The 20,485-nt window shown below is 59.0% G+C and overlaps 1 protein-coding gene across 3 annotated transcripts; it reads left to right on the forward strand.

The window, feature by feature from the left end:
* The first annotated feature begins 1,698 nt into the window (after positions 1-1,698).
* On the forward strand, positions 1,699-18,174 carry SRC (SRC proto-oncogene, non-receptor tyrosine kinase). Of its 3 annotated transcripts, XM_010584088.1 has the most exons (13): positions 1,699-1,776; positions 5,543-5,792; positions 6,043-6,142; positions 6,611-6,628; positions 10,195-10,293; positions 11,032-11,135; positions 12,712-12,861; positions 13,136-13,291; positions 13,439-13,618; positions 13,699-13,775; positions 14,159-14,312; positions 14,529-14,660; positions 15,124-18,174. In XM_010584088.1, the coding sequence occupies exons 2-13, from the start codon at positions 5,552-5,554 to the stop codon at positions 15,330-15,332; spliced, it is 1,620 nt and encodes a 539-aa protein (XP_010582390.1). In that variant the 5' UTR covers positions 1,699-1,776; positions 5,543-5,551; the 3' UTR covers positions 15,333-18,174. The 3 variants fall into 3 exon arrangements, with proteins under 3 accessions (XP_010582390.1, XP_010582388.1, XP_010582389.1); XM_010584086.1 differs by lacking the exon at positions 1,699-1,776 and having other exon boundaries at positions 5,491-5,792; XM_010584087.1 differs by lacking the exons at positions 1,699-1,776; positions 6,611-6,628 and having other exon boundaries at positions 5,491-5,792.
* Positions 18,175-20,485: the final 2,311 nt, after the last annotated feature.

The following is a 20,485-nucleotide window of genomic DNA, read 5'->3' on the forward strand; positions in this document are numbered from 1 at the left end:
CAGCATGCACGGGCGGCGGGGACACAGGCACCACGTGTGTACGTGGCGCAGCCTTATTTGTATGTGCTGCAGCCTGGAGTTGAGACTGCAGCTTCCCCCACCTTCCATCCCGCTGTGCAATTATTGCTAGTGAATATTAGTCAAGTACAAATTACAAACCATTCAAAGTCTTAAAGAGCTGTCAATCAGCTGCTGCTTATTATCCTAATCAAATGCACTAAAAATAGTGACAAAACTTATTAGCAGGGGGAAGGGGGAGACCATCAAAATAAAGCTGTGGTGTGGCACATCCTCTACCTGACAGCCACTGCCCCAGGTGCCCACCCAGCTAGAGGGACACGGGATGGCTGCCTGGCATTACGCTGACCCCACGGAGGTTTGCTCAGTGGTTTCTACTATCACGCCATGGCATTTGCAACGTAACAAGCCTGGTGTGCATACCGTGGGACCGCATGCCATAATCCAGGTAATGCACAGGCTGAGTGGATCGGGGCAGCTGGGGCAGCAGAGGCTGTGATGGCAGCCGGCAGTGCTGGGGGAGCAGCAGTGATTTCTTCTTTGCTGCCGTCTCTGTATGGGCCCTCTCCTCGCTACGCCTTTGTGGCTGATGGTCCTTGCTTAAAGGCAGGAGGCTGCGGCTGGTCTCTCTTCCAGCCTTGCTCCCAGCAATTAGATGGCAGGGCAGCAAAAACCTGCCCGCCCTGTCCCCGTCAGTCTGGGATGTTCCCCCTGGATGAGATGTGAAACCTGGGCTCCAGCCTTGGAGCAAGACAGGAGCCCGTTGGGATGCTGCTTAGGGCCATGAAGCTGGGGGTGCTGTGGGGGCTCAATCCCCTCTGTGCTAGGCAAGCTGAAGCCCCTCCAGGGTAGCTGAAGCCTCTGCCTGGCACCGGGTGGGCAGGGCTGGCTGGAGAGAGATTTATTTTTCAGTATGAGAGGAGGGGAGAAGGGGCAATTCCTGCAGGATCTGGGGGCTGGAAGGGGGTGGCAGAGTCAGGTGAGTGACTGCCCCAGCTCTGCGGGGCCCTGCCCTGTCCTGCTTTTCACCTGAAGCTCTACCTTGAGCCACTGCTGCTGACAAATGTCACCCCACCACACACACTTGTGACAGGAAACTGTCCCTTTTGAAAAATTTGGCCAAACTGTGCTTTTCTGGCTGAGTCAGGGCTTGAGCAGCACAAGGTGCTCCCAGACCTTGTGCGTGGTTCATGCTGTAGCACATCTGTGCTGCTGGGGATGGAGAAAGTGACTTTCATCCCTGGGGACAAGGTCCCCGGTTGGTGGCCAGCCCTCCCTGCCACCAGTCCCAGCTGTCCAGAGATGGAGCGGCAGGGCTGGAAACGCTGGTGTATCTGGAGGAACCAGCTTCTCTTACCCCCCAAAAAATCCCTCAGCAGACTGGGGGTGCCTTGCACTCCCCTCTCACCCCGGGACATCACTCGGGGTGGCTCCAGCCACCTCCTCTCCCATCACTGGGTGGGTTTGATGAAGTGGAGCAGAGAATCGTCCCCTCTTCACACATGAGAGATCAGAACGAGCGAGTGTGAGCTGCCGGCCCCACGCTAGAGGGATGGCGAGGAGGAGGAGGAAGGCAGCCGCAGCCCTGGGCACCGGACCGTGGCACGGGGGGGAGAGGGTGGCGGGGTGCGGGGACGACGGCGGCGGCTGCCGCGGGTGCTGACGTCCCTTCTGTCTCGCAGGCTGCGGCGGGAGCTGAGCTGACTTCGCCGGCGGCCCCTCCCCACCCCGCAGCGAGGCCGTAGCCGGAAAGCGCTGGTAAGGCATCTCCAACAACCCTGGAAAGGGGGGACCAGGCTGCTTTGCTGATTGAACCTGCATGGGAGAAGGGAAAGCCTCCCAGCCCCCTGGGGGGGCGCTCAGATCTGGGGTACCGGCTGCTCTGCAACAGCTGGATTTGGCCCTTGAGCATCCATGGGTGGGTAGGGTGCTGGGTGCAAGAGCAAAAGGCAGAACATTCCCTTCATCCTTCCCACCCCCTGGTGCTCCCCACGGTGTGGCCGGCCCACAGGGGCAGAGCTGAGGCCTCGCAACTCGGAACCGCGGTGGTTTGCGATTTGCCACCGGCGCTGACCCCCGGAGCGGAAAGCAGGGGAGTTCCTGCAGGCTGCGACGTGCCCGGGGTGCTAATCCCCGCCGCAGGAAAGCTGCCTCCGTACGCCGCCTCGCATCAGTCGGAGGCGAGCACCGGGAATGCTGGCCGCACTCCAGCCTGCCGCTGCCGCACAAGCCTTGGGGGGTGGAAGCCCCGCCAAAAGCTGAGGCACTGGCCGGGACGGGGAGTGGTGCTGAGCCCCCCCATCCCAGTGCTGTCGGCTGGGAAAAGCACAGGAGCGGGGAAATATCCCACTAGGCATCAGCTGGGCTGCCCTGGCTGGACGCTGGCGGCTCTGAGCAGAAATACCGTCCGTTAGAGATAAATACAGCGTAGCTGCTGGCGGTGGGCATTTTTTGTAATCTGGCCATTGTGATGCTGTCCCACAGCTCGAGCAATGCTGCTGGGGTGTGCTGGGTGCTGTCATGGCTAGGCAGTGGGTTCACCCGCTTCCTTCTCTGCCCCTTGGCTCTGGGGGGGTTTTGTCACCAGCTCTGCCGGAGGCAGGGGGGGTCTCTCTGTGTCGGCAGGGCTGGTGCGTGGCCCCTCTTCTCCTGGAGACCCGAGTGCACAGCACATTCCTGCCATCATTAATAACTCCTCTGCCTGGCTCTTGCACAGCCCCCTGCATCCTCCCGGGGGAATCTGCACCCTTTCCTCACCGGCTGCCGAGGCAGTGATGTGGGGTGGCAGGGGATTTCTCGGGCTCCCCTTTCCTCCCTGGGGGCAGGTGGGGAACGTCCCCCCCAGGGTGGCCACAGAGCTAAAGCCACATGGTCATGTTGGCTGAGTTACCTGGGGCTTGGAGTGGGCATAGTGCGAGGCTGCCAGCGCCTCTGGGCATGTTTTGGGGTTGCCAGCCTACATTTTGCACTAGCCATATCGAAGCAAGCGTGTGCAGGTGTTTAGGTGCAAAGCTGTTTGCAACAGGAGAGCTTGGAGTGGGCCTCACTGCTCTGCAGCCCCTTCCTCAGAGGACCATGAGCTTGTGCCTCCTCCTCCTCCTCCTCTCCCATCTTCAGCTCCTGCAGCCAAAGCCCCGATGGCTGGATTGGGCCCCATCAGAGCAGCGCAGACCCAGCAAAGCCCTTGCCAAAGAGGGTTAGCACCCAGGCGCAAGCTGGGAGCTCGTGATGTGTGTTTGGAGAGCTCTCCCTTGCCAAAAGCACCGCGCAAGGAGCGGTGAACTCACGGTCCACGGTGTCCCTGGCTGGAACATGCCTGGAAGACACACGTCCTGTGCCCGTGGGCTAACGGGTGTGAAGGCGAGGACCCCTCCTGCTTTGGGGACGTTGGAGAAGTGCCTGGGGGTTCCAACCTCCCTTTCTGTGCTCTGCTCCCAGCTAATCTCTAGGCATATTGACTATTTTACACTCTGATTTTTCTCAGCACGCTGATATATCAGTTGCCGACCCAGGCTGGCAGCCCCACAGGGTGCGCTCAGGGGACGCTCGTCTCCCCAAAGTGCTGCTAAATCCACCGCCCCGGCTGGGGTGTTTTCCTGCCTGGGGAAGTGCTGCTTCCAGGGGAAACTCTGAGCGGCTGCGCCCCTTGCTCACGGTCGCGTGGGCAGTCACAAGCCGCGCGGTCACAGCCCCGCCGTGCCCCCGCTTTCCTGCCCGCGCTGCTGCTGCCACCCCGGGAGCGCCAGTGGGTGCCGGACCCCCGGGCAGAGGTGAGCAAAGGGCTGGCTGAGGGTCGGGGAGGTTCACTTTCCTTAGTGGTGGGGGCTTTTTCTCATCATTTCTAAGGTCCTGCTTTCCCCCGCAGTTCTGCTTTAGCATCTTCTGCACCAGACTTTTAGAAGTGCATTTCTTTACGGGACAGACCCCCTCCCCTTTGCTGCGGGATCTGCCTCTGGATCGCCGGTGGTGATGATTTGCATGTGCAAAGCTTATATTTGACCTTCCTTTGCGCCAGGGTCCCCAAAGCCTGGCACAGACATGTGTGGGCCGAGTCCCATGGCAGATAGAGGCATTGGTCCCTCCTCATCGCCTGCATGTGTAGGAGGAAGGACAGCTCCACTCCCCACCGGACCGGCTGCTGTAGCCATACCCAGCCTGAAAAATCAGTTTATTCCGACTCCCAAACCCTGGCAGGGTCTGATCCCACCAGCACGGTTGCAGCTGAAGCAAACGTGCATGGAAGCGGGACAGGGGATGCTGCTGGTCCTCTGTGCAATTTGGGAGCTGGAAAACAGTAGGTGGAGGTTGGGTCTTTTGGAAAATAAGCTCTGATCGTCAGGCAAAGCCCTTGCCGTGGGGAGGGGAGCTGGGAGGAGAGCAGAGCTTGTGCCTGGCACCCCTAAACATCCCCGCAGCAGGAGCCGGGGGGCCCTGGCCCACCGACACCAGGGCTGTGCAGGCTGCTGGAGCTGCCCTGTGGCTCTGGCCCTGCTCGTGGAGGCCTGGCCTGAGCTTCTCTCAAAAGGGTTAGAAAAAACACCTGCTGGGTGAGGCTGAGCCTTCGGCGAAGCCTTGTGGGTGGCTGCATCCAGGTCCACACCCCGCAGGCAGCGGCTGCCTCCTCTGCTCCTTCCCTGCCTGTTTTTTCTTATCAGAGATATTCTCCCTGGTTGTCTCCACCTCCCTTTTCCCTTCTGCCATGCGTGATCTAGACTAAATATTTCCTTCCATAGCTTCAGGACACTGCTGGGTATCCTGCCATCTTTGGAGACTGCAAATAATTCCCTTCCTTCATTTATATCATTACCTTGAAGGTATTTATAGAGCACAATCTTGAGTGGAAAGGAAGGCATGACTATATATAAAGCGGAGATCCCTTGGTCCTTAGCTGCTAACTGCCTGAAACAGCTCTTGACTGAAACTTTTCTCCTGTTTGCTGCATGTTTTGGACTTCACAGGAACATCCTCAGCATTTAAATCCCCATCCTGAGCAAGCAGAGCGATGCAGCTATGAGTTCTCCAAATTTCTGCCGTCAGAGTAATGCAAACTCGTGAATATTTATCTGGGTCTTGTCTTCTCCTGTCCATGCCCTGGTAGAAACCCTCATGTAGAAGGAAACGTAGCTGTATGGGGTGCTGAGCTACAGCCCACGGTGGGTGCCTGGCCCTGGGGCATCCACAGACACGCTCTTAAGCACCAGTCCAGGCTCCGCGCTCAGCATCCTCACCCCACAATCCTGCAGCTAAGCGTGCTTCCCTCTGCTCCCAAAGCGTGCCCTGGCAGCTCCGTTCCCAGTGTTCCGCTGGCTGCTGCGGCCATCCGGGAGGTGGCTCGGTGTTAATGAGGGGTGATGCTATCCCAGGGCAAGGGCAAGATGGCCAGACTTTCCGGCAGCTGATGCTTGAACAGACTCCAGAGGTTGTTTCATTTCCTAGTGGGCAGGCATCTGTCATGCAAACCCTGGGAATAGTAATAATTATAGTAATAATAGAAGCCCTCTGCATGTCTCTCTGTCTCCTCCAGCCCGGGACCATGGGGAGCAGCAAGAGCAAGCCCAAAGACCCCAGCCAGCGCCGGCGCAGCCTGGAGCCCGCCGACAACGCCCACCACGGGGGCTACCCGGCCTCGCAGACGCCCAGCAAGGCGGCAGCTCCCGACGCCCATCGCACTCCCAGCCGCTCCTTCGGGACCATGGCCGCTGAGTCCAAGCTGTTTGGAGGCTTCAACACCTCCGACACGGTCACCTCGCCGCAGCGTGCTGGGGCACTGGCTGGTCGGTGTGGGCTGGGGCTCGGTGGGGCAGGGAGGGTCTCGGTTGGGTCTTTGTGGGTTTGGTTCCAGCTTCTTCTTGTGATGATGGGGTCTCCTGCTTTTGAGAGACTCTGAGCTGGAGGGGGAGCAGATCTGTGTCTTATCAGCTGGTGGGAGGGTGGTGGGAGAGAAGGGTCCCCGGCGAGGGGCACCCAGCACCGTGCCGCGGCAACGCCAGTGGCAGTGCCCAACCTGAGTGCTCTCTGTCGCAGGTGGAGTCACCACCTTCGTGGCCCTCTACGACTATGAGTCCCGGACCGAAACAGACTTGTCCTTCAAGAAAGGAGAGCGCCTGCAAATCGTCAACAACACGTGAGTGTCCCTGTCCCTGCAGCCAAGCCCACATGGGTGAGCTGCCACCGTCAGCTCTCCTGCAGAGCCCCTGAGCCCAGCCCCGGCAGGGCCAGCTCCCCCTGGGGATGGGTGCTCCAAGAGGGATGTGCCAAAACTCACACGGATGCGGGGAATTGTCCAAAGACACCAGGGCTGGAGGTGATCATTTGCCCACTCCCACGTCCTCCTGGTCCCGCTGCTGGGCACCGTTGCCTTGCAGCCTTGTCACCAAGCCACCTCCTCTGCTTGCTGGCCAGTCCGTGCCCTCCAACGCAGGGCTGCGTCCCCTCCGGTCCCCTGTCCCCATCAGTGCTCAGCTCCCTCTTGTTTGCCTGGACACATCTTCTCAACTCCATGGGTGCTTTCCCCTGTGCTTGCACGGTGTCTCTGATCTCAGCTTCTCTCCTGACTCTATTTTTCTCTCCTCTGTGCCACGCTGCCATTTAGGAGAAAAGTGGACGTCAGGTGTGTATTGCAGATTATTACTATTATTATTGTTAACAATCTTAAATGATAAAAGCCCGTCTGCTGCCCACGTTAGGGTGAGGTTGCATGGAACGGGGCTGGGAGAAGATGGTTGCCTGATGGTTCTGTGGTCAGTTGGGTTTGTCCACCCTGAGTGACTGGGGCAGAGCGGGGAGCCCCTTCCCATGCTGGGGAACTGCTCTTTCCGGAGCTTTGTCTGCACCCAGGAGCTCTGAACCTGGCCCACTTTCCTTGTCTGCACCTGGCACCCCTCTGCAGTCCCATTTCAGTTGGCTCTCTGCTCCGTCCTGGCCTTTTTTGCATTTATTTTTGCATTTTTAAATTTTATTTTTATTTTTTGTGAGTGGCTCAGGGTACTCAAACACTTCCTTAGGTGTCTGGCTCTCACTTGTTTGCCCTCCAACCTGGTCATAGCAGCATACCCATCGCTTGCTGCGTAGAGCTGGGCAGTATGACCAGCTGGAAGATGCTTCTAAACATGATGCTGTATTAAACCCACGTGTGGTCTGTCCTGACACATGGCATACACGGTCTGGAGCTTGGCTGGTGGAGCCGATGTCCGCAGCCATGGGGCTGCCATGGGGTCCCTAGGGTCTGCAGCTCCCGCTGACCCCTCTGCTGCTGCCTTCCAACCTGGGCACCCAAAACAGCTTTGCAAAGTCAAAGGGTGGAAAGTCAAGGGAACGTTGCGGGGCTGATATTTCTCCTGCAGTGGTCAGGTGGTGTTGCACAAATGCATTTTCAAATTGATCCTTGTTCTCCTTGTTCCAACGCTGTTTATTAATGGTGATTTGTTTAATCCATGAAGTCCAGGATGTGCAGGACTTCAATGCTGCAGGAAAAGCCTGAACTTGGGGGTTTTGATGCTTCTTGTTTTCACAGCCTCAGCAGCGTACTAGCCCCAGGCTTGGGTTCTGGTTTGGGCTGTTACAAAGTGAGCTCTGCCCGTTGGGGGTCCAGATTGGGCCCATATATGAGAGTTTTTTCTTCATGCCTTCTTTCACTCTGGGGTTTCCATACTTTTTTTCCTCTGCTGCTGTTTATCAAAGGCTTGGTCAGAGGGAAGGGTCAGGATGTGATGGGCTCTGCAGCACCCAGGGGAGCAAAGGGGCTCTTTTTCCGTGATGCAGCCCATCAGGCTGGACTGTGCAGGATCTAGCTGCTGACCTTCCCGGTGTCTGCTGCGGCTGCATGGGTGGGATGTCCACAGGGAGAGAGGCGGTGGAGAAAGCTGTGCAGTTTGTGCAGTGCTCGGCGGGTAAATCTCTCTTCTCGCTGAGTGCCCAGAGATGCTCAGACGGTCCAGGAGCAGCTCAGGCTGCCACGCTTTGGGGACAGCAAAAGGCAGGTACGCGATGTCCCCTTCCTCTGGGCTCCCTGGGAGGGCACAGCTGGTGCCCTGGGGCACCAAGAGGGTGCTTGGGGTCAGCCCAGGAAGGGCTGGCAGGTCCTGGGCACAGCAGGAGCCCACGGCCATGGGGACGACTGGCCACCAGCGGCTTTGCAGGGTGGCTGCAGGTTTCAGCTGCTCTAACAGGGCTGGGGTTGCACAGGGCGAGAGGAGAAGCCTCCATGTCCCTCGCCTCCCTGCTCTTGTGTCCTGGCAAAGCCCAGGCTGTCTGCGGTGACCCTCAGCCTCCCAGACGGGCCAAATCCATCCACCCCAGTGCCAAAAGGCTCTCGTGGTACCATTTCCAGTGGGAGGAGGTCTCGTCCCAGCCAGCTGGCAGCCAGCGGGGATGTGGTGGGGTATTTTGGGTAAGATTGTGCAGGGAATTGTTGAAATGCTTTGTTTTGATGATGATGATTATTATTATTATTTTTTTCCCCACTGAGACATTTTTGGAATAGTTTGTTTTTGCCGAATTCCCAGCTTGCAGCCTTGCAGCCCAAGCTGGAATAAAGCCACAAGTCAAAAGCTGGGCATTTCTCAAGCAGATGTTTTCTCTGGTCCCGTGGGAAAGGAGCCCAACCAGCCTCCTGTCCCCTTCGGACCCACCTCAGTAAAGGTGACTGGGGCAGCAGCTCTGGCTGGGGAGCCCAAGCTACCTGCCATGAGACATGCTGGGACCGGGAGAAGTTAAAATACTGGCTGGGGCTGCTGTGAGGCTGGAGGTAGGCTCCGGGTGGGCAGCAGAGCCTGGCTGTGTGGTTGGGAGGAGATGCCCCGAGGGTCCCCACTTTCCCTGGCCCTGCTGGCAACAGTGTGGGGAGCCAGGGGCTGTGTCCGGCTTCTCCTGGCCATTTCAAAGCATCGCTGGTTTAGCTGGGACAAGCAAAAGTCACAAGCTGCTGGTGTGTCTGGAGCAAGGATGGAGGTTTATATGTCTGCAGGGGTCAGGGATGGGTCTGGATATGGTCTGATGGGTCTTTTAGTGGTGATTGAGGTTATAAAGGTTTTTCTGTAAAGTGTTTCTGGAGGTCATCCTGCCAAGTTCTTGCATCCTTGCGGCGCTGTTCCCACGAATCTGCAGTTTTCCCGTAGCCTCGTCTCCCTCGTGGTCAGGATAAATTAGGTGACTCCGTCTTTGATGGGCGAGAAGATGCAGGTGGTGGGAGGAAGCCCTGCTGTCTGTGGGGAAGGGGAAGCCGCCTCCCGCCGTCCTGTTGTTCGTCTCTATTTATTGTCCTTTCCTGCCCCATCCCGTGCAGGAGCCTGCGGGGAGGAGGGCAGAGCAGTGAGAAGGCTCCTGCGCCCTGCCAGCTCCTGGGGACGTGCTGAGGGCCACTGTGCCCGGGGCAGGAGGAGCAGCGGGTCAGCCCTGGGTGTTTGGGGACAGTGTGGGGGCTCCCGCAGGGCAGAGCCGTGCTCGGGGTGATGGGGCCAGCACCGTGGGGGTGTGTGGCTCCGTGCGAGCTGCATTCGTGGTTGTGCAGGCACAGCTCTTGCTGGGGCTGCGGGGAAGCTTGTGGTCAGGGGCTGCAGCTGTACAGGGTGCCCGTTCTGGGGCTGCAAGCGGGGCACCCGAGCTAGACGGAGCCCGCTGCATCCAGGCTGGGCATCACTGCGGGGCAGGACTCCCCCCCCCCGCCCAAACCTCAGCTCTGTTCCGTTGCTTTTCTGCAGCCTGTGTTTTAACAAACTCTCTTGGGTTTTCCTGGTGCTTTTTTTAATCACTGCCATAAATCTGTCGCTTTTTCCCATTTCCCCTCCCTCCCCCTCGCCTGTCGCTCCCCGCTGCCCTGCTGCCTTGGATCCCCAATGCCTCTCAACCTCCAGCCAGACCCCGTTCGCATTCAGGTGGCTCCAATGGTTTTTTGGCTCACTGGCTGCCCTGCCCGATTTAAGTTTAAAGCATCCCGTATGCGGATGGGTGGCCCCAATACCAAGAGTTTGCCCAAAAGGAGCCACGGGCAGGGGCTGGCAGCAGGAGCCCTCCTGGCTGGGGTCTGGCTGCAGGGCTGGGGGCTGCGGGGGCTGCACTCCTTCCTGGAGGGGCTCTGCGCTTCATTGCTCCCTCCCGGCCCCGGCGCCTGCGAGCAGGAGAGGGGCCGACCGGGGGGGCTCCTGGCTTCACACTGAGTGTGTTTTGGTTCTCTTGCAGGGAAGGTGACTGGTGGCTGGCTCATTCCCTCACTACAGGACAGACGGGCTACATCCCCAGTAACTATGTCGCGCCCTCAGACTCCATCCAGGCTGAAGAGTAATTGCCATCTTTGAGACAGTTTAAAGACGAGCGATAGCAAATGCACCCTGAGCGCTCCTTCCTCCCCCTGCCCCTCTCCTGGGCAAAGCCTGCAAGGCCTCCGGGTTTTTCCTTTTTGTTATTTTTCCCCTTTGAATTTGCAAACCCCTTAAATGTTTTCCAGCCTTTCTTTAAGGCCCATCAAGTGTGGAGGTGCGGCGTGCTTGCGCGGTGGAGGGATGAGCGGTGGCATAGCAGGGACAGTGGTGGACCTGATGCTTTTAGTCTTTCTGCACGGACACGCATCCATGCGTGAGGATGCTGCCGGCTCTGCCTGTGCCGATCAAGCTGAGTGCAGAGGTGACCATCACACGGGGACAACAGGCAGGGGCAAAGCTGGGCATAAGTCCAAGAGCAGGAGGTGCCAGCTACATCCCTGCAGCCCATCCCCAGCCAGTGGCACGGCATCCTCCCCAGTAAGAGCTTAGGGGGCTTCAGGGGTCCCCGGAGCTGCTCATTTGGGGACGCTTTTGGAGTGAAGGCGTTTCATGGTCTGTGGTGCAGGGTTGCTCCTCAGGTGATGCCCAGCCCGGGCTGCACACGGGCTCAGTACACCCCGAGGTGCCCCAGCCCAGAGACGCAGCCTGTGGTCTCTGAAGTCTGCAGCGGGGGGGCCAGGACTGAGCCCACTGCTTGGACAGGCAATGGAGGGGGCGGGCGAATGCTGGGTACTGAGCCACTGCCTTGCTCTTGCAGGTGGTATTTTGGGAAGATCACTCGCCGGGAGTCCGAGCGGCTGCTGCTGAACCCCGAAAACCCCCGAGGGACCTTCCTGGTCCGGGAGAGTGAGACCACGAAAGGTGAGTGGGGCTGGCGGGGGGCAGCCTGGGGGAGCCCCTCTCTGGGGGGCAGGAGGGCATCCATGGGAGGACCCCAGTCCCCTCGGTCACTCTCTGTGGTCCCGGTTCCCCTAGCTGAGGCTCATGGGGAGGGAGAAGGAGAAAAGAGTTGTACCTTGTAGACAGGAGCCAATGTTCGGGGTCACTGAGCGATGCCCCTCAGCACGGGCAGCCTCCTGGGGTCTCCCCTGCTGGTGCGGGTCCCCAGGGAGCAGGTGCTACCGCATCCGTTAAATCACTGGTGACATTTATATGCTGAATGTGCCGTTACACCATCGAGCCTGCAGGGCTGGAGGGACATGGACACTTCTCTCCCACTGCTGCCTGCCCACCGGTCACCCTTCGAAGAGATGATCCAGCTCATGGCAGTGTAGGAGCTGGTTGCCTCACCAGCTCCAGCAGGACCACCAGGCAGGATGCTCTTTTTTTTTTTTTTTTTTTTTCCCACCCAATTAGATGATTTTTTTTTTTTTCTGGTCCCTATATAGTGGCAAAATCTCTAATATGTTCTTTGTGGGCAACCAGGCAGAGGCAGTGATGAGTTTTTAGGTCCTTCTTTCAAGTCTAACAACTCTTTATACTTGTTTTGTGCCTCCTGAAAGCGCAAGTTGTGATCTTCGAAGTTCGGCTGCCTGAGGATGCTGTTTCTTACCTGGAAACGTTTAGTTTGGCTCCAAATGCACCTTTGGGAAAAGCTCCTTGATGTTGCTTTCTGTTTTGATGCCTTGAACTTGCCACTATTTATTTTATTCTGGTGGAAACAGCTCATTCAAGCAGCAGCATAAATCTTCCTTTCTGTTATTTGTGGCTCCAGCAGCACAGTGTTGCTCTCGTGTGGGCAGACCAGAGACAGGCGTCCAAAGCGATGCCCACAGTGGGATTTGTGGAGGAGGGAATTGGGCCCACCAGCCCCTTGGCTCCCCTCTGAGATGCCGAGGTGTTGGGGTTGTGGGTCAGCAGCTCTCCCCAGCCTGCCTCCTGTCCAGTCCTCTCCCCTGCTTCAGCATCCCCCCTTTGCTGCCAGAGGCGGGTTCATCCCTGCACCCTGGGGGGCTACTTGCCCTCCTGCCCACTGGGCCCTCCCAAACCCAATGGGGTCTCTTCCTCGGTGCCAGCCTGGGGGGGCACGGTCCATCCCCATGGTGCCAGCTCCTCTGAGCCGTGGTGGCCGCTGTGTCCCCCGGCCAAAAGCGGCATTCGTTGCAGAGGAAGCGGCAGCAGTGCTGCATGCTGCGTGTTGCCGGAGAGAAGGACCTGGTGGGGTTGGGGGAGCTGGAGGGGGTAGTGCCCCTTGTTAGCACATCCCATGGGGATGCTGATCCCGCTCTCGGCTGCCGGGGCTGGAGGAGCAGCAGGGATCACCCATGCCCAGATGACGGACCTGACAGCCACCTCCTTTCGCCTCCTCTGCTTTTGGGTGAAAGCAGCAGCCTGCATGCCCAATCCTGCTCCCCCACATCCACCCCTCAGCGGGACCCCATGGGGAGCACCCGTCTGCGGTGCATCTCCCCCCGCAGCCCCTCGGTCCTGCCCGCAGGTGCCTACTGCCTCTCCGTCTCTGACTTTGACAACGCCAAGGGGCTCAACGTGAAGCACTACAAGATCCGCAAGCTGGACAGTGGCGGCTTCTACATCACCTCCCGCACCCAGTTCAACAGCCTGCAGCAGCTGGTGGCCTATTACTCCAGTGAGTAGCCACTTGGGGTCCCCTTGGGGTCTGGGTGACACCCTGGGTGCTGTGCCTGCCCTCGCTGCAGGACAGGGGCTGCTGGGAAGCCAGTGCTGGGGGACCCCAAACCAGTTGAGGGGGGAACCGTGGTGAAAAGCTGCTTGGGTTTTGGGGAAGAGGGTGAGGGTCTGGGTGTGGGTCCCCGAGGTGTTTTGCGGGGAAGATGCCGGGTAAAGACATCACGTGCCTAAATGGCCAAGCGTCACCCTGGTGTTATCCCCTCCTGTGCTAGAACACGCCGACGGCTTGTGCCACCGTCTCACCAACGTCTGCCCCACGTCCAAGCCCCAGACCCAAGGCCTCGCCAAGGATGCCTGGGAAATCCCCCGGGAATCGCTGCGGCTGGAGGTCAAGCTGGGACAGGGCTGCTTCGGAGAGGTGTGGATGGGTAAGGACCATTCCCACCCCGCTGTCCCCCCCGTGTCACCCCAGCCATCTGCAGGTGCCCGGAGTCTGCAGTGGGGTGGGGGAGCAGGCGAGGGACACAGCCCCCTGCCCCGTAAATGTGTCCTGAGCAGCGTGTCCTGTGCCACAGGGACCTGGAACGGCACCACCCGGGTGGCGATCAAGACGCTGAAGCCTGGCACCATGTCCCCGGAGGCCTTCCTGCAGGAAGCCCAGGTCATGAAGAAGCTCCGGCATGAGAAGCTGGTTCAGCTCTACGCGGTGGTTTCGGAGGAGCCCATTTACATTGTCACTGAGTACATGAGCAAGGGTAAGCGTGAGAGGGATGCCAGGGGGCTGGCCAAGGGGCTCTGCTCCTCTGGATTGCTGTGACCATGGTCTTCCTCGCAGGGAGCCTCCTGGACTTCCTGAAGGGTGAGATGGGCAAGTACCTGCGGCTGCCCCAGCTTGTGGATATGGCGGCTCAGGTGGGTTTGTGTATCCCAGGGCCTCCCGCGTCCCCTTCCGAGGGCACTGGCTGCCCGAGTACCTTGCTGGGCTGTTGTGGCTGTCGCCTGTTGGGTGCTGGGGTGCTCTGCAGCCTCACTTGGGTGGGTGCCACCGTCCCCGCTGGGTGCGCTTTCCAGAGCTGGGTTGCAGTCAGGGACCATCATTTTGCCCATTCCCATTGCTGCTGCCTCCCTCTGGCCAGCAAACCTGCGTCTGTGTGGGTTTTCTTGAGCAACCGGCTGTTCCTGCACGCTGGGTAGGATCCTGCTGCAGAGCTGTTCCCCTCAGCAGTGCCAGGCACTCCCTGTGGACCCTCGTGTCACCCCGCCAGCCTCAGTGCCCCATGTGCTGGTCCCCACAGATCGCCTCCGGCATGGCCTACGTGGAGAGGATGAACTACGTCCACCGAGACCTCCGGGCGGCCAACATCCTCGTGGGAGAGAACCTGGTGTGCAAAGTGGCCGACTTTGGCTTGGCGCGCCTCATCGAGGACAACGAGTACACCGCTCGGCAAGGTGCGTGCCCGGCACTTCCCGGGGCTGCCGGCACTGTGCCCAGGCAGGCGGCACCAGAGCACTGGCCACTCGTCCCTGGTCCCCAGGGGTGTGCATTGCATCTGGAGCCGGCCTGTGGCCCTGGTTGCATGGGGGTCCCGGAGGCACTCACAGCCCCATGCACCCCCTGGGTAGCACGAGGCCAGGATCAGCCTCTCATCCTGCCTTTCCATCCAGGTGCAAAGTTCCCCATCAAGTGGACGGCTCCTGAAGCTGCTCTGTACGGCAGGTTTACCATCAAATCAGACGTCTGGTCCTTTGGCATCCTCTTGACCGAGCTGACCACCAAGGGCAGAGTGCCGTACCCAGGTGAGGGATGGCACCCGCCAGCAGAAGCCCCATCCCCACTGCAGTGCCACAACACTGGCTGCCTGTGCCCAGCGCTTGCCCCTGGCACTCCATGGCCGCCAGAGCCATCTTTGCAGAGGAGCAAACCGACGCAAATTTTCTCCTGCAATTTGGGCAGGGAGGGTGGGCTCAGAGATAAGCTACCCCTGCCCAGGTCGGATCCTGCCCTGCAGGGGTAGGGCAAGCAGAGCCCAGCCAGGGTTGCAGGGTCACAGCCACCCTGTCCTGCTCTAGTCACCGAGCAAGGTGACGGGCTGGCAGGGACAAGTGCTGTTGGGCTGGGGGGTCCCTCTCTCCCTGGGTCACGGGAGTTGCCCGTAAGGCTCGTCCCAGCATAATGCCCTCGGTGTCCACTCCGGAAAAGGCATGGTGCAGGATCTGGCCCAGCTCTAATCAACGCCATGTCTCCTCTGGCTGCACGCAGGGATGGTGAACCGGGAGGTGCTGGACCAGGTGGAGCGGGGGTACCGCATGCCCTGCCCGCCCGAGTGCCCCGAGTCCCTGCACGACCTCATGTGCCAGTGCTGGCGGAAGGACCCAGAGGAGCGACCCACCTTCGAGTACCTGCAGGCTTTCCTGGAGGACTACTTCACCTCGACAGAGCCCCAGTACCAGCCTGGCGAGAACCTATAGACCCGGAGCTCCTCCTGGCACCAGGGACACTGCCGTCCTCGCCGCGGGGCGCCGAGGGCTGGCCTCCCCACCAAGGGGCCGTTTTTTGTGGAGCAGCCCCGGAGTGGGACGGGGCATCGTCTCCGGATGCGGCCAGGGGAGGTGCTGGGTCCCCTCATCACTCATTAAGACTTCTGGCCCGTGTTTAACGAAGCGGCGCCGTCCCGCTGGCGAGAGGAGCCTGCGGGCGCTGGCGGAGCTGTCTTGGGAGGGTAAGCAGAGCATCTCCCACTGAGAGACATGGCTTTCAGGAGACCTTTCCCCCCCAGCAGCTCTGGGGTGAGCCTGGAGGAATTGGGGGACAGCATCACCCCATGTCGGACACATGGCCCCGGTCTCCTTCACCCCCTTTCTAAATCAGCACAAATTTCCCTGACCCTTCGCCCTCCCCCCCTTGGCTCCGGTTCTCCTGAGTGCGCTGGCAGAGACGTTTCACCATGGGGAAGGCACGGTCCCCGGCTGGTTTACACAGGCTAGCAGGTGCTGGGAGCGTGAAATGTGGCTGCTTGTGGCTCCAGTGACCGACACCATCCCATGGGAGCACCGAGGCACACGTTTGAGTCTTCCAGCTGCATCCATCCCCCCACAAGGGACTCATCTCATCTCTCCTGGGAGCAGCACCCAGGGATTGCTGGCAGAGCCCTCGCCCTGCCTGCGGCCAGCCCTGCCACCCTGGCTGTGCTTTCTCCCACCGAGCACTCCTGGTCTTCCAGCCGGCCCCCTGGGAAGTGCACTACAGCCCCCGCAGCCGCCTTCCCTGGCTCCGCTGCCAGCTCTCCCACTGGCAGATTCCCCCGGGCTGCCCCGCCACCAAACCCGGTGCCACCACAGGGCTTGAGTGCATAGCACATGTGGCTGTTCAGGGTGTGGGAGTATTTTGGGGGAAATACTAATCTTTCACAGATGCTTTTGTCCACCCAGTACGTTTTTAGCTGCCTTCCCCACACCACTCACATCTCAACTGCTGGGCTGCAGTCTCCATGCAGTGGGAGCATCCCCGGCCATGGGCCACCATCCTGGAGAAGAATCCTGGGAAGCGCTGTGCTGCAGAGGAGACATTTGCATCCTCATTTCCCCCACTGCTTGCTCCCAAATGCCTCAGCCATGTTTTGGCAGTGGGTGTCTATCCATGCCCAGTTTTGCCCCTGCACACATCCTATGGGGCTGAACGGTGGGGTGGCACCCAGCCCCTGCACTCTCCCGCCCAGCATCTGCTTGTACATAGCCCTCAAGTGGTCCTTTCGCCCTCCCAAACATTGACTTAGTTGCATGTGTTGGTTTTCCCCCCCTCTTGCAGCTGTACCCAGCTGGAAACCCTTTGCTGTGGTGGCTCGCGAGGTTTTGCTCCCTCACCTCTCGGGTCCTGGGCACCCTTACTCAGAAAGACCTGGAGGCTCTTTGGATGCTTTCCTGGAGGAGGGGTGGGATGGGGGCTCGAGGGGGTGCTGTGGGGCAGGGGTGCTGGCATGCACCAGTGGGAAGGACCTGGAGATGGGAGCCAGCAGCTTTGCCCACCTCTTGGTCCTCAGGCGGTGGGCTTGCTTTGCTTCCCCGTGCTTGTGGGATGTGGTTTCCCTCCAGCACCGCCTCCGTGCAGCCAGCAGACCCAAACCACCTCTTGCCAGCCCCTGCTGTGGTGCCAGTGTCCCATGAAAGCCAGATGGGAGCTGAGCATGGGCGGGGGGTGGCCAAAACCCCCTACCCAAACCTCTGCCAGAGCAGGGCCTGGGCATGCCGCTGCTTTCTGCTTGCTCTCGCAGCTCCCTGGCCGCTTATTTATGAACCAAGTGCGCGCTTGGTTGGCTGGTGGCTCCTTTTTAATGAGTAAAACCTTCAAAATCAGCTTGAAAACCTTCAAAATCGGCTCTTCAGTACGGAGAGATCCTGCTGGCTTGGAGAACAGTGACTGGTTTAATGGATTTTTTTTAAATCTTTTTGGGACTTGGAGCCTTTGATCCCCCTTCCTAGCAGATTTGCTGTGCCTGCATTTCTGTGTTTGGGCAGGCACCCTCCAAAGCAAAATGATCTGGGTCTTTCTCTGTTTGCATCCCTGGAACAGGTGGCTGCTGCATCCCCGTCAGCACTGCCAGAGAAGCCCCGTCCCACAGCAGCCGGTCCAAAGGGTGGCCTGTGCCATAGCTCTGCCTAAATTATACAAAATCCCCATCCCCAGGAGAAACCTCTTAAAACTGTAATGTGCGGAAGCCAGATTTGATCTGAAAGCTGGGGAGAGAGAAGGCAAGCGCACATGTTAAGGTTTGGCCTTCGGTTGTCTGCAGCACGTAGAAGGTCTTGAGCGAGCGCAGCGGGGCGGGAACGGGCTTAACCCAGTGCTTTCATTTTCTGGCTCTTTCTGGCAAGTGGCAGAGCGGGAATGCAGCCTTGGCGCAAGGAACGCCCCGGGCTGGCTTAATTCCCCATGACTTTTGGCAAGCTCTGACGAAGGAGATGTGCTGGGGACATTTCAGGGCAGAAGACAGTAGAGCAATCCTGGAGGAGCCCTCCTGCATGGGGCTGGGGCTGTGTGTCTGCATGTCCATGTGTCCATCCGTGTTCCTGTGCAGCAGTTTTGGTTGGACTCGGCATCTCCAGACTCGCCACTGCAGCCGGCACGACCCAGAGGCCCTGCAGATCGAGAGCCTCTCGTCCATCACCGCTGTTGTCTGCCACTTTATTTTTTAAGCCAATAAACTCTAGAGGGGAAGCCCTACCTAAGGATGCTCTTTGGCTTCCCAAGGTCAATAATGCCCTACAAGTTATGCTCCTCTGCTGTTATCATTTTTTTAAACAGTGTTTTGTAAGATCTCCAACCAACTATGCAGAGAACATGTGGATCTGTGTCTCTCTCTCCCCAGCTCCCCTCTCCCCCCACCTGCCTTTTTCAGTGTTGAAGTAAAATATTTAGCTTTTTTTTTTTTTTTTGGATAATAATAAAACTTTGGAAAAAAAACCCGAAAAGGTCCAGCTTTGTGGGTGGTGGGGGGGTGGAGATGCTTTGACACTCTAATGTTGATGTAAATACTTTGCAATTTGATAATTAAATACAAACAGACCTCACAAAAAAAAAAAAAGCGTAGCTCATGTATGAGAGGACTCCTTTGCATCCCTGTTACAGGAGTCGGTGGTTCCTGGAGCATGTGCAGTGCCCATGCGTGGCTCCAGGTGCTTCAGGCACTTTTTCTGGCCGATGCTTCTGGGATCTTGTGCCACTTCTGTGCTGCTGAAGCTATTCCTGTGTCCCCACGTGGGCTCGTGGTCCAGCACAGCCCCAGCGCCTGCTCCTGCAAGAGGAGCCTCATCCATTGTGTCCCTCCTGCTCTGAGGGCCAGGGACAGCCGGCTGGCGGTGGCAGGCAAGCTCCCCATGCCCGGACCACTCTGGTGGGGAAGCACTGCCATGGTGGGTGCAGAATGAGGCCAGTGTGCTCTGAGCTGAGCTGGGATGCAGCCGCTGATGCCGAGCAGAGGGCTGTGACACATGCCACTGGCACGCGGTGTTAGCCACGAGGGACCCCACGGGCTCCTCCGCTGCGTCCATCACTGCTTCCCAGCCTCTGCGTGCGGGGACACTGGGGTCTCTGCCCACACACAGAGGGAGCACTAGCCCCCATGGGGCTGCAAGCGACACAGTGACCCTCGTGCACATTGATCTTGCCAAAGCCAGGGCCAGCAGAGCTGCCCCAAGCTCAGCAGGCAGGAGACCTGACTGCCAACCCCCATGGGCTGGGCTGGGCTGGGCTGGGGGGGACAGGATGGGGGGGCAGCCCTCCCTTCAGCAGAATCTGCTTCATCAGCAAGCTGACAAGAAGCAGGCCTGCTTTGTTGGGATAATCAGTGGGTGCTGATTGGGATCCCTTGCTCGGTGATTAATTGATATATAGCACAGCACTGGGGGGAGCAGGCCCTCTGAAAGCAGGGTGGCTGCTGCTGGTGGTCCTTCACCACCGCCATGGTCTGGGGTGGCTTTAGTGCTCCCAAGCCCCCCAGGTCTGGCTGCTCAGTGCTGACATGTGGCTGTTCCTTCCTCCTCGGGGTGGCAAGTGACTCAGTCTTATCACCTTAAATGTTTAATGCTTTATGTTTTGCTTCTCTTTAAAGCAATTAAGTGATTGAGGGATTATCTCTCGGCAAGTCCCTTGGTCTGTGTGCAATGTGTGGGTTGGGGGTAGGTCAGTGGGGTCATCCCCGGGCGGGGGGATCTGGGGCCAGGGCTCTTCCAGCCCTCAGCTTTGCCCCTTCGTCATCGCTACTCGGGAGCAAGGTGGCCAAGGGGATGGCATACCAAGAAAGGGGTGCTGTGCTCCAGCCTGAGCCCTGGGGCAGCGAGGGTGTCTGCAGTGGATTGTGCCCAGGGGATGAGGGGGCTGGATTCGGCACTTCCAAGCACTGCCTATGGCACCGCTCGCTTCCTCCTCTGCCTGTCCCCTTCACTCTGTGTACGGTTGTCAGCTTTGGAGGCAGCTGAGGCATCTTAAAAAGATGGTTGGGGGACCTGGCAGTACCCACAGCCCTCCCTGGCTGTGCTCGGTGCCTGTTTTGCCACAGAGTCACTCCCCTCAGTTCACTCAGACCAGCAGGAGCCTCTGCCAGCCAGGCGTCCCCAGCCTGAGCCAGGCAGATGTGCCTGGGGATTACACCACATGCCTCCTTTACTGGACTTAATCTTGCTGTTTGCTTCACACTCATGTTTTGTCCTGTAAGCCCAAGAGAGGATTTGGGTGTTAGGGTGGGGGCTGTGGCTGCCCCCACAGCAGGTCTGGTGAGGAGGTGGGAGTCCTGTGCTGGGCAGTTTGTGTTGGTAATGGGTTTCTAAAACAGCAAGGATGAGTTGTTTGGCCTGAACATCCCCTTCACTGTCCCCAAAGCTCAGTGGTAGCACCCCCAAAGCACATCAAGTCCTGGCTCTTGATGCAGGCTCCCAGAGGATAAAGGGGGAAAACACTTGTGAGCAGGTGGGGGGCAGCCCTGAACTGCTTCGTGTGCTGAGGATCCCCTGGAGCAAATCCTGGGCTGTGCTGCACGTCTGGGGTGTCTCCTATAGCCCAGATGCAGCAGAACGGCTCTTGGGGCAGGAGCAGGGTGTTTGTTAAAGGGCTGGCTCATGGCGGGGCTGTG

Source organism: Haliaeetus leucocephalus, unplaced genomic scaffold, assembly GCF_000737465.1.
Source record: "Haliaeetus leucocephalus isolate CR32 unplaced genomic scaffold, Haliaeetus_leucocephalus-4.0 Scaffold933, whole genome shotgun sequence".
NCBI lineage: Eukaryota > Metazoa > Chordata > Aves > Accipitriformes > Accipitridae > Haliaeetus > Haliaeetus leucocephalus.

What these genes read in the sequence shown, in the direction of transcription:
- SRC (XM_010584086.1), top strand. Translation starts at nt 5,522, where the DNA reads ATGTCTCTCTGTCTCCTCCAGCCCGGGACCATGGGGAGCAGCAAGAGC. An exon ending in GCTGGTGGCCTATTACTCCA is followed by an intron (nt 12,862 to 13,135) that starts GTGAGTAGCCAC and finishes CTCCTGTGCTAG; the next exon opens with AACACGCCGACGGCTTGTGC. An exon ending in TTGTGGATATGGCGGCTCAG is followed by an intron (nt 13,776 to 14,158) that starts GTGGGTTTGTGT and finishes TGGTCCCCACAG; the next exon opens with ATCGCCTCCGGCATGGCCTA.